The sequence below is a fragment of the Vombatus ursinus genome, unplaced genomic scaffold, assembly GCF_900497805.2.
Source record: "Vombatus ursinus unplaced genomic scaffold, bare-nosed wombat genome assembly UNPS02000582.1, whole genome shotgun sequence".
NCBI lineage: Eukaryota > Metazoa > Chordata > Mammalia > Diprotodontia > Vombatidae > Vombatus > Vombatus ursinus.
In genome coordinates, this window is record NW_020940360.1 from 14,042,627 (window position 1) to 14,055,134 (window position 12,508).

A 12,508-nucleotide genomic window follows, 5' to 3' on the forward strand; every position below is an offset into this window, starting at 1 on the left:
CCAAGTCTGTAGAGGTCATTGAGAAGAGGCTGGACAGGCTGGAAGAGGATAAAGGAGCTGGAGGCCCTTCTGCTGCAGATGAGGAAAATCGAGACGCTCAGTTACTGCCAGAAAGGCAACAAATGTTAGATGCTGGCTTTCAACATGGGTTGAGGAAGGCTGGGGTGGGGTTAAGAGCCATCTGAAGATTCAGTCCTGATGCTGGACAAAAGGGTTGCCCAACAGCTAATGATAAGCCCTTGAAAGCAGTAACTTTCATTACATATAAAAATTCTCAATGAGGCATCTTTTTTTTTATGCCTAGAATGAAGTGATAGGACAGAATCAAAAAAACTGAAATGGGCACCACTAAATACTGCACATAAGGATCCATGCTGGCACATGACTTAGAAAGCCACATATTAACATGATGTTTTAAAATGTTTCAAAAATATCTCCCAATTTTCCCCAAATTTTAATCAGGTTCTGCCTGTACCTGGGAGTGTTGTGAGCTGCATATTTGATACATTCAGCTGTAATGATTAGTAAAAGCAAGCAAACAGCAGGTTGGTAATGCTTTCTATTCAACCAAAAGGAGGCAGCATGGTAGAGTGCTGGCTTCAGAGTCAGAAAATAACGGATTCAAATGAGCAAATACTACCACTTCAATCTGGACAAGTCAACCTCTCCGGATCTGTTTCCTCAAATGTAAATGAGGGGGTTAGACAACCTCAAATATCCCTTCTAGCTCCAAGTTCCTATAAACAATTATTTAATACCCCCACTCATTTTCAGACTGTTCTGCAACTCAATATTATGAATTATAATTGTGTTCTTATCTACAAGACTACAGGCTCCATGAGGTCAAGGATTATCCTATCTGAACCTTGCAAACTTCTCACCCCACTCTCCATGCCTAGCACAGAGCTCTGGACAGAGCAGACAGAAACTTTGATGCTTATTGAATTTATTATTCTCTACTAGGAAACTTGCATTGTACCACCAACTTTACTTTTCTTTGGTCAAAAAACTGATGTGTATATTTACCTTACCACAGATGATGAGGTTCAACTAGCCTTTGTGTAGCATATCAAAAGCAAAGAATGCTGTGTGAAGTATTAACAATTTATACTGCACTGGGAGTCTGGACACCTGGGTTCTAGTCTCAAGTTTCCCATTAATTAAGTGACCTGCACAAAATCATGTAGCTAATCTCCTTGGACCTCTGTTTCCTCACCTTCAAAATGAAGAGATAAACAAAATGATTTCCAATAAGGAAATGCTAAAAAAAAAAAAAATCCTGCCACTCTATGCTTTATAGAATCAAGGACTATTTTAAATATCCTCAGATATTGATAAAATGTCTCATTTCCATATGAACTACCAGGTCTCGCAAACATGTCTGCATCTTTTGGCAAAAATGTCTCCTTTTAGAGACACTAACTATTTTTAAATTGCTTTAAAATGATAAAGACTAAAAAAGGTTTAATTTTAAAATCCCTGTCTTTTTTTAAAAAAAAAAAACAAAGGACAACATTTGGGTAAAAACTTAAAAGGTATTCCAGTATCTTCTAGTAACAGCATTTCATCATCATTTAGTGCACAAGGTTGCCATTCTTAGTCAATAAATCAATTTAATGGTAGATTTGTGTGTGTGTGTGATCCTAGTGTAAGATACAAGGAGAAGTTTTACCTAAAAGAGAAAAAGCAGAAGGTTGAAGTGATTCTGAAGGGTGCAGCTGTTCAACAGACTAAAATGCTTGATTGAAGTGGACTGAACACCAACTTGGCATTATGCCAAATAGCCAAGAGGCCACTCTGAATGGATTTGCTAAAGAAGGCTAAAGAGGCCTTATAAGAATGTATGGGGTAGAAAGAGAAGAAACAGATATGAATGTTAAGACATGTTATGTATATGATGGGGATAGGACTGGTGTGGAAATTAGGAGAAAATAGGATGGATATTATGATTGGATTTGTTGAAAAGTCTGATGGAAGCATCTGATGGCACAGAAAAGCAGTTTTCCTATTAAGAAAATGGCCATCCAGAGACAAAGAAAACAGTCAATCATTCATTCATGATTCACAGGGGTTATTAAAAAGACAAAATCCGTTGACTTAAAACAATCTTGAACTAGAATAGGAAATACAAATAATAGCTTCTAATCCCCGCCCCCAAACACAGATCTTCTCTAAACAATAAGTTAGTGTAGGGATGTTACAAGGATACTGAAAATTTTCAATTTTTATTAGATTTTGTATAAGGTAAATACACTGTTGCAGCAGAAAGCCACACAGCTCATTCCTCTATCATATGAAATCATCTGCCATTTTATATACAAGTTTTGAATTACAATCTTCAATTTTTCATCAAAAACAAAAATAAATCTAAAAAAGCATTTTGGGGTGTTAGAATCACATAGAATACAGAAGCATACTGGCATTACACAATATCTTACATAAAAATTCTGAATGATATAAGCAGAATTCATCAACTTTTTAAGGCAAAAAACAAGGAGGTGAAAGTCAGAATTTTAAAAAGGGGGAAGAGGAAGAGAAAAAAATAGATGCTTCACCTCTATGAATATATGGAGGGATAACTTTAATTAGGAACATAAGAGTAACATGGAAAATAGTCAACACGCCAAAATATTTTAACAAAAAAGACAAGTACGACATTTGTAAACAACTGTATAATAAAAGCCTTCAGAACATGCTAATGGTGCTATAAGGAAAATACTGGTGGTTGATTTTTTGTTTGACTCAAAAAAGTCATTGCTACTGCATAGATCTTAGAGAAAACAAAACATTTTTCTTCAAAGGTCTTTTTAAGGTAGGCAAATGTTACATAGGTAGAACCAACTTTTAGTTATCAAGGGTTGATTATTTAGTTGGTGGATCACCTAGAATTCTTGCTTTCCTTCCTTCTCAACACTGCCCATCTATGATGGTCAAGGCAAGAAGGTAAAATGTAGAGTTAATTAAATTTGGCTTCTTGATAAAACTCCGTTTAGGAGGTTGAAGTGAGAGTGTGTTGAAGAAATTGGTTAACATGAAGTTTGGGGATTATTTAGGGATTCAAATGACTCATGCCACCTACCCCTGTTCCCCATCACCAAGGATAATTAGTCATTGTCTTTACTCCCTTGTTAAAAAATGAAAACAAAACAAAAAAATAAACACACATAACTTTAGACTGGCAATACAAACTACTTAAAAACTAAACAAGGTGAATTTCACTCAATGTATAGGAGAACTACAGTACTTAAAAAATACGAGTTGACTGTAAACAAAGAAGCAACTGCTCTAAATGGCCATTTGAACTATGTACCATGTCTTCAAATTAGCATGACCTTCACATAAGCTAAAGAACTTCCATTTCCCCTTTTAAATATGGGTAGTAACAGCAATAACCAGTGGATATCCTGAAATATGATTTAACATCTGCAATTATTAAACATGCAGGTGAAATCATGCCTTCACATCCATGCTGCTAAGCATCATGCTTTGAAACATGTTATGAAAATCACTGATCATGGACTGAGTCCATTTCAGTAGATTGACAGATGGATGAAAGCAGCAATGCTTTGGATAACTGTGCTATTCATAATTCTACAGTTATTTTCTCTGCCAATTACATTTTGCTATAAATATGTGTGCCCTTAAGTTGATCCCAATATCAGTTTCAGCTAGCTAATCAAATTATTTGGGAATGATAACCCTCCCTTTATTTAAAAAAATGAAAATTTTAGCTTCCAGAGACTTCCCAATAATAGATTAAAGCTAAAAATGACCTTAGTAACAAATCATCCTTCATCTTTATAATAGCTATTATTTCTCTCAAATACATAGAAATAAATGCCTGTGCACATAAACCCACATGGACACACAAAAACACATACCATGAAGCTTAGTGGGAAGAGAAAATGGAAGAAAAAATGTCTTTTTTATGACTCATATTTTAATCAACAGTTCTAATATTAAGACTAAATGCTCATCTGAAATACAGCCAAAGAACTAAACACCCCCCATAAAAGTTTCAATTGTCTTTTTTGGCATTTTGATGACACAGCAACCTGTTCCTTTAAAATTTTTTTCCTTGGAAAATATAAAGGCTTTCAAAATTTGAGAATAACACTTTATCCACTGGGACTGACTTTATGTCAGCTGAAAAGATATTACCAGGCTATAGAAATTCTAAGTGCTCCATGATCTTTTATTACTACTTTAAAGTTATTTCTATCCACATGATTGTGGGCAATGAAGGATATAGAGACACACACACACACACACACACACACACACACACTCTTTCTCTCTCTCTCTCTCTCTCTCTCCATTTCTAGCGATGAAGTGTGGCTCCTTCTTTTTGCAGGCAAAGAGGCAGTGGCAGGCATTCACTCTAGGATAGGCTTGCTTCGAGCCGGCATCACTCACAGCACTGGAATATGGAGAGTGCTTGATGATCTGATATTGTTTGCTTTTTACTTCCTGACTTGACCCTCCTGATTTTCTAGCTTTTATTCCTTATTTAGTGGATTCTCTACCAAATCCAAGTCTTTCAAGCCAGAACAACTCATTGCATCTGTGAGGAATCCTGCTTCTTTTTCCATAGATTTTTGAATATGTAGTATAAAACCAGGCAAATATTACTGTGGAAAGAATGATCATTTAAGATGGATCATTTTCATTAGCCTTTTAGTTTCATTTAAGAAATATGAGAGGCACAAAACTTCTTAGGTTTCGACTCATGCATACACACAATCATAATTAATTAAAAACATTTAAAAAAGAGAGAGACATTTTACTTACAGTATCGCCATCAAATTGCAGTTCAGTAAGACAAGGCCAAAACTGCTCCTTTTCTAAAATGAAGCAATAGCTGCTTACTTATCTCCAAAAATCTTATGGAAGGAAATCACTAAGGCAGGGATATTGGCATCAGATTGCCTTCCATTTTACATCATGCCTATGGATTAACTGTCTCTGCAATGTATCACCAATTATTTTAGGACAGCACTTTGTCTTTAAACTTGGGACATGCTTCTTTTCATCTAAAAATGATACTTTGAATTTGCTTGAGATGAGATACAAGAACAAAACTATTCTCCAAGTTTTTGTTTTGTTCTTACTGAGGTAACATGCTAATATGAAAACCAAGAAGATGTTGCATATAGCAGCCATTTTAACCCACCTCCTCTTTCTGTCAGGCTAGCCTTGACACAATAAGCATGCATGCACAGTCATGGTTCACTGTATCTGCCTTAATGCTAAGTTCTGCTGCTTATTCAAGTCATGGATGTTCCATGTTATTCAACAGGACTGTTGAACTGCCGGTCCACCAGAAGAATAGGAAAATAAATGATGTAACAAATGCAGCAAATATAGGGAGTAGGCATTTAGAACACATCAAGAAGCTAACACTCATGAATTATAAGTATTAATGTTCCCCCTCCCCCCTCAAAAAAAAAAAAGTCTTTCTGTGCATGATTTTCAAATCCAAGGTCCCAGGGAATCATGAAGTGCCTTGTCGTTTTTGTTGTTGACTTCTGATGACCTCTAATTGTTTTTTGCATTGCTGGTAGTATGTAGAAAGACTTTTATTTTCATCTAAAAGTTTTTTATGTTCTTGTACCAGACGAGATGTATTTTGCTGGTCTTTTTCATCCTGGTCCAGTTCTGCTACTAGTTCTTGCCTAAAAATTATACCACATAATAGAATGTTAATTATGATGGAAGAATTTATATAGTATTTGTTGCTAACTGGTAGTTCAAGCAATTAAAACTTTAATTCTGGTTCATCATGACATATGCCAAGCAGACTGTTCAAATAATACAATCATAATGTAGTGGGATGGAAAGGATCTTCTAAAACTATTTTATCATTTCATAATCCTAATATAACTACATAAATAACAATCCTTTCTTAAATAACTGCACTTCTACAATTTGAATATTTAGAGATGATAAACGCGAGGCACAGCAATAACTAAAACAGTAACAAAAATCAGAATATCACGTCTGATCAACCTTACCACCTCTTATATCCTTTTTATTCAGTCAGGGAAGGACTGGCCAGGCCAGAGAAAGGTTATTTTTTGTGGTACTAGTGGGTGAGGAGAACAGGGTGCTTGGTTTCATCATACAAATTCACTTCAATATTCATGCTATGAAGTCACAATCATATTTAATTATATGCAGCTCAGCCAAAGATGTAGATAAGACAGTTCCAGCCACTTAATTGAAATAGATGCTATCAAACATAAATCCCTTTCCTGTTTTAGAATATACTACTTTGCTGGAAACACTGGACCTACTTTGGATTATTACAGGTAAGCCCCCCATAATAACACATTTGGATTATATTACTTGATTCTGTGTATATTTTCAGAAAAGACCTAATCATAGACCTTGGCAGAGCTTGAGTTTAGAGAGCTTGTTTTTATGGAAATCTTTTAAAATTGAGGGACTTTAGATTATAAAGTGAGTATGTTAGAACTTGGGGTGGGGAGAGAAACAATTACTATAAAATTCTCAAGTAGAATTAGTTTTTTAAAAAAGAATTTAAAATGAAAACATCAAGTATTTTAAATCCGGTAAAATACCTTTCCCTCCTTGTTTAGGATTTTTCTCAATGTTTCCTCTTGCATGAAAAATTTACTTAATTTGGTAACTTAAAACTTGTCAACAAAATTATAAACATCAAGCGTCAGCAGTTTCATTTTTTTGAGCTAAGATTTCTAGAATGGTTCATCTCATATCTAACCCCACCTTCAACAGGCAATACTTTGTTCAAATTTTTTTTTATAACAACTACACCAGTTGAGTATGCCAGGGGGTAATACATAATATTTATATATAATAATAATTTATCAAAATTCAGAGAGGCCCAACCCTCAAAATAACAAGTTACAACAAGAAGTCACTTATAACAAGTTACTTCACTTCATTGAGATAGTATCATTCAGTTTTCAATTTATCCCTACACCAAAATTGAGACAATTTACACTAATTTTCAGCATATTTCTTCGGATAATATTTCTTTCTCTGGATTTTATTTTAGTGACCCCAGCAGCACCAATTTGGTCATGATTAAACATGCATTTCCTGAGGGTCAAGTTAAAGACTAAGAGGAATATAATTGTAGAAATGTCTAAAATGGAAAAGAAGTACAAAAGAAAGAATATGGGAACTGAACTTGATTTGGGCGGAACAAGTATACTTATGGGCATCTTGTAACGTCAGAATAATATGACTTTCCCAAATGTACGCTGGAGGGTTGTTGTTCTTTTTAAAACATTTCTGTGAATGTTATACTTCTAAAATAATAAAGGAGAGGTACTGTAGCACAGCATATAGACAGATGATGGCTTTGGAGTCAGGAACACCTGTGTTAAAAAATCTTGCCTCTGACCCATACCGGCTGTGTGACCTGGGGAAGTTATTTAGCCTCTCAGCACCATAGGCCAGAGGTCCAACATGCAGCCCACAACACTCCTGAGAGAGGCCCAAAGCAGGTTAAAGCATAATTGGGAAATATTTAACCAAAAAACATAACAAAATATAAATAATGCTAATATATAGTTATCTAAGTCAATGTGCACCCTCAGGGATCTTTACGTATAGTTCACTGTTTGTCCCCTGTTTCTATTAGCGTTTGACAGCACTGCCCTATGCATCTTTCTAAGACTATAAAATCACCGTGCAGATGCTGATCTGTATTGGAAGAAGCAATTTCCTCCCTAGGAGTTCCCTAATGCAATAAAATTACAAATCTGGCCCTAAAAATCATCATCTTCCTAGTAATAATAATAAAATACCAAGCATGAGTCTCTTGAAATAGTTTACTTACATGAGAAAACCTTTTTGTGTGATTAAGTCTTTCAGTAGTATTTTAACTTTAAAAGTTTTAAGTGCAGGAAACAAGAGCTGTAATAGTAGCACTGGTGCACCTAAAGTGGTATATTTATAAGCAACCCAAATGGCTCATTCAGAGATACAGCGACCCCTGCAAATAGTCAGCAGTATATTTAAACTTTGGAATATGGATATCAATGAGGGATTGAGGTTAGGAACATAGTTATTAACTCTGAAGACATGTTAATCTTCATTTTTGCAAAAAATATTACCCTAAACTTTCAATGTACTTCAAAAACATGTTAAAAATCTCTATGCATGAATATTGACAGGGTTGATGAAGAGTTTACTTACTTTCTCTGCAACAGTAATGCTATTTCTGTTTGAACTTTCATATATTCTTGGGCCATTTTACAATGCTGTTCAAACACAGCCATAGATTCTTTGGAGTTTGGGCACGGTGCTAGCGGCTGAAAATAAATCAGACATGTTAAAACATAATCAAATGAAATCTCATTATCTAATCTAGCTAGCTGGACTGTGACTGCAATATATTTATCCAGTACCAGGTTGCACAAACCAGTAAGCTTTTAAAAATAAGTGCTAAACCATGTCCTGGAAAATCTCAGTGCACTCCTGCCAGGGTTAACTCAGAACTTAAATTTACACTTGCTGTTTTAACACTTTCTTTGTTACACAGAACCATGACTAAAGCTCTCTTAGCTAAGGGTATTAAATTTCAGGTTGCCAAATTATTTGTATTATACCAAAAGATGTTTATAGCTCACATAATCACATGCAGAGGCACTGAACCTTGTTATTATTTATATATTCAGCCACCATTAACATCAAAATGGATTGCAGAGTATGTCAAATAATAAAGAAGTAACTCACATAACTGCTATGTTTTAATGTGCTGAGCTTAAAGAATAAAAATGTTATGCTAAATAATTGTGAATAAAGATATAACAGTCCCTTAAAATGAATAACGAAATATAAGAACACATCAATCTGAACATTTCTCATATGATTACCCAAACTAAAAAGCAATTTACTGTAACTTTATTCAAAAGCAAAAACAGGCCAGTCATCAATTCTAAAGAGAACACAGTTATCATCTCTAAAGAGAAATCTTTTTAGTAAGAGTATTGAGTTAAAGTTAAAGAGTATTCAGCAAGGAAACATGTTACCTGTAGTTGGTGATCCAGCGTAAGGTAGGCCATTGGGATGGAATTATCTGATCCATTAGTATCTAGAATTCAAGCATTTACATTTTTTAAACTTTATGACAGAGATAACTACATAAAGAAATTGAGAAGTATGCTTGGGATTTTATAATTTTCCACATGAAATAATGTAATATTAATAATTATCCAAAACGATCATAAATAAAAAAACCTGGCCATTATAGGATGGCCAATAAAATGTTTGTATAAAGGCTAAATAAAATGAGATGTGGATTTATCAGATATTTTTCTTAAAATCATGCTCTGATACCCTAGCATTAAGTTGGTTGACAACTACAGCACTATTAAAACAGCCTGGGACCATCATCAAATAATCAAAGATTCTCCCTTTTGGCATACTTGACAACTAGGTGCTTTAAACTCTGGTCCAAACAAGTCCTACCTAGCCAAATCCTGTCTTCTCTCATTTCCCCTTTATATCAGGCTTACTTAAGGCTATGCCTTACACAGTGAACTAACTGGTCAATTTGGTTGCATTAATCCTCTAGTAAGTTCTGCTAAAAACAGTTTGAACGTACTGGGGAGAAAAGCATGGTGGAATGACATTAGAAATTTTAACAGCACTCGGTGAGCTGCTAGCATTTTACTGATTAGTACTCCCCTAGGAATGCTAGAAATGAAGACAAGGCCAGAAGGATAGCTGAGACACAGTATTCAATCTACACAGACAGGCTCATGGCTCAGTGACCTCCTAATCTGCTGCTTCCTGCTGTTTTCTATCTTGCCTCCCTAGGATCTGAAGAGTTCTTTAGCTGTGATGAATCATTCTACAGGTTTCATATGCAATACACTTTTCTGTTCTTCTTTGTATATTGAAATGTTTATGTTTGTTGATGTTTAAGTTTATAATAAACAAGATAATTTATATTTTTAAAAAAATTTTTTTTAGTAAATAAAGTAAAAACTACCAAATTCAGACTGATTTGGGGGAAGAGGGGAAAGAGAGGGGTAGAAGAAGGGAAACTGAAGGCAAAGAAAGCCAGCCTGAATTAACCTAAATTTATAGAGCCCTTAAAAAAAAAGGCATTTTATTCCTTTTATGTACATCCTAGTCTGTAGGCATGGGCTAACAAAGTATTAGTGCCTTGCAGAGGTCTCCAAGGAAGTTGCTTTAATGAAAATATATGAATAATTAGTATGTGTTTCTACAATGCTTGAGTACTTGAACCAAACAGTTGTTTTGAATATCTACTTAACATATTTAGCCCAGGCATGGGGAACTTGAGACTTAGAGCTCAATTTCAACTGGCTGATTTGCCTTCCTGTTGGGCAAGAAGTATTTCAATTACGCCTACAGTTGTACAAGCAAAACATGTTTAGTTTTCAGTAATATAACAAATAGTAAGAAAGACACAGCAGTGTCTAGAGAGCTGCCTTGACACCAGGAAGCTTTGGGTCCTGCCTCTGACCCAGTCTAGCTGGGTGATCCTGAGCAAGTCCCTTGATATCTAGTGCTCTGGGCCAGAGGTATCAAACTCAGAGAAAATGGATCTCTACTGGCCACATACTGATTTAGAAAACCACAAATTAACATTGTTATGTTTTTAAATGCTCCCCAATTACATTTTAGTCTGGTTCTGGCAGCACTGGAAGTTTTGTGGACTTCATAGGCCAGCCAGTTTGATTCCTCTGCTCTGGGCAACTAACGTTCCCACTGGCATTGGTAGAGGGATATTTTCTCACTTGGTTTTCCCAATACTCCTGAAACCACAGGTTCAGTTCTTATCCCGATCCCTAACAAATTATCCCAATATTAGTTAAGTTAATCCATGAATATGTTGGTCTCTCTACTGCCCACTACAGCAAGTCTAAATCCCTCTGTCTGCCTTTTAAGGCTGTTTGTGATCTGGTTCTGCTCTACATATCCAATTTAATTTACTACTGCTTTCCTCTAGCCAGGGTCTCTTCCACAATCTCCCTCCCTACCTTTGATTTTGTTATCTTCCTATCTCCAAGTCACCCTCCCAATTTTCTTACTGACTTTAGTTGCTGGCTGATGGTTTTCCTCTCCAACTCATTCATTGCCACCCTCAGAGACTTCAGGATTCATACTCATGATCCCTTTAATCCCATCATTTTTCAATCTTTCCAATATTAACAACCTTTTCCTACTCCATTCTGAAACTGGTGAAACATTAGACCTTACTCACTATGTGAATTACTCCACTTTGCAGGGTCTTAACTTTTAAATTCCACTCTCACCTTTCCTATTCCCTTAGTCACACTAAATCTACTATTTACCATGCATGCCTTCTGGGATCCTTTCGTTGCCCCTCTCAGTTCATCATTCCTACTTGGCTTTAATCACCTCCCTACCTAGCCTTGATCACACGATCGGACACTTTAATGTTTTAGTGGCTGCAACCACAAAATCACTTGTCACGTTGATTTGAAAAACTTCCTCTCTGGGTTACCCTCCTCATACAATTTGTTTTTCTGCTTTTGCTCAGGTGCTTCCGAGATTCACTGGAGAAATTAAGTGTAGAAACCAGGCTGGTTTAAAAACTTATTGGTATATAAACTTCAGTGGGAACTTTTGTTGTGACTCTACAATCCTTCTGTCTTTATCTGACTCTCTATCCTTCCTCCTGACCCCCCCCCCCAAAATCTTCATCTTCAATATTTACAGCAGAAATCAAAGCTGTTCACTGAGGATGCTGGAGCAATCTAATATAAACTTCCTCAGCTCTCCTCCATTCCCCAAACCTCAGCCTCTTCACATCCATTCTTTCCTGTGGAAAGAGGAGGAGCATCCTTCTTCCTCACTAACACTAATCTCTCAACCCACAATCTGGATTCTATTTCCTGCTGACTTTCAAGTACAAAGGCCTTCCCAGAATCCTGGTCTGTCATTTCACTCAGACCTCAGGGAGCATCTTGTTTTGCTACTAATGCATTTATCATATCATATTGTTTACTACAGCTCTCTAAACCTAATATCTCTTTCAGTACATGTATGACACAGGGCTCTGCATATAGTAGGCATTTAAATGAAACCTATCATTTTCATTTCTGTGCTTTTACTTAAGTTCTTCCCCTTCAGTTTTCACTGATACCTCCTCTCTCTGAATCCTTCTAGCACTTACAGTCTTTGTTACAGCATTAACACCTCTTTGTACATCGTCATACACTGCTATTGGTCCCCCCAGACACATTTTAACTTAGAGACTATGTTTTGTAATTCTGCATTAATTGAAATGCCTAAGGGAGTAATGAACACATTTTTTCTTTATGTCTTTTATTTTTTCTTTATGTCTTTTCATCTCAATATCAGAAGTGTCTTTCATTCTTCTCTCTTTCTGTGTTTCTTTCTCATTTTCTTTCTTCTACTCCCTCCAACTTAATTAGACCCTAATATAGGGTTCTTTAGTTGCTGTATTTATCAAAAAGAGTTGCATGTTCCCCCTTCCTAAATGAAAAAGAAA

At 35.8% G+C, this 12,508-nt stretch overlaps 1 protein-coding gene across 5 annotated transcripts in view; it reads right to left on the reverse strand.

Moving 5' to 3' along the window:
• Positions 1–2,206: 2,206 nt before the first annotated feature.
• The window catches only part of MAP3K7 (mitogen-activated protein kinase kinase kinase 7), an 80,990-nt gene continuing 70,688 nt past the window's right edge, over positions 2,207–12,508 (reverse strand). For all 5 annotated transcript variants that reach the window (XM_027855108.1, XM_027855127.1, XM_027855117.1 and 2 more), the window contains 3 exons: positions 9,027–9,088; positions 8,191–8,306; positions 2,207–5,675 (listed from right to left, as the gene is read on the reverse strand). In XM_027855108.1, the coding sequence (XP_027710909.1) occupies positions 5,495–5,675; positions 8,191–8,306; positions 9,027–9,088 (359 nt within the window). In that variant the 3' untranslated portion in view covers positions 2,207–5,494. The remainder of the gene's footprint in view (positions 5,676–8,190; positions 8,307–9,026; positions 9,089–12,508) is intronic.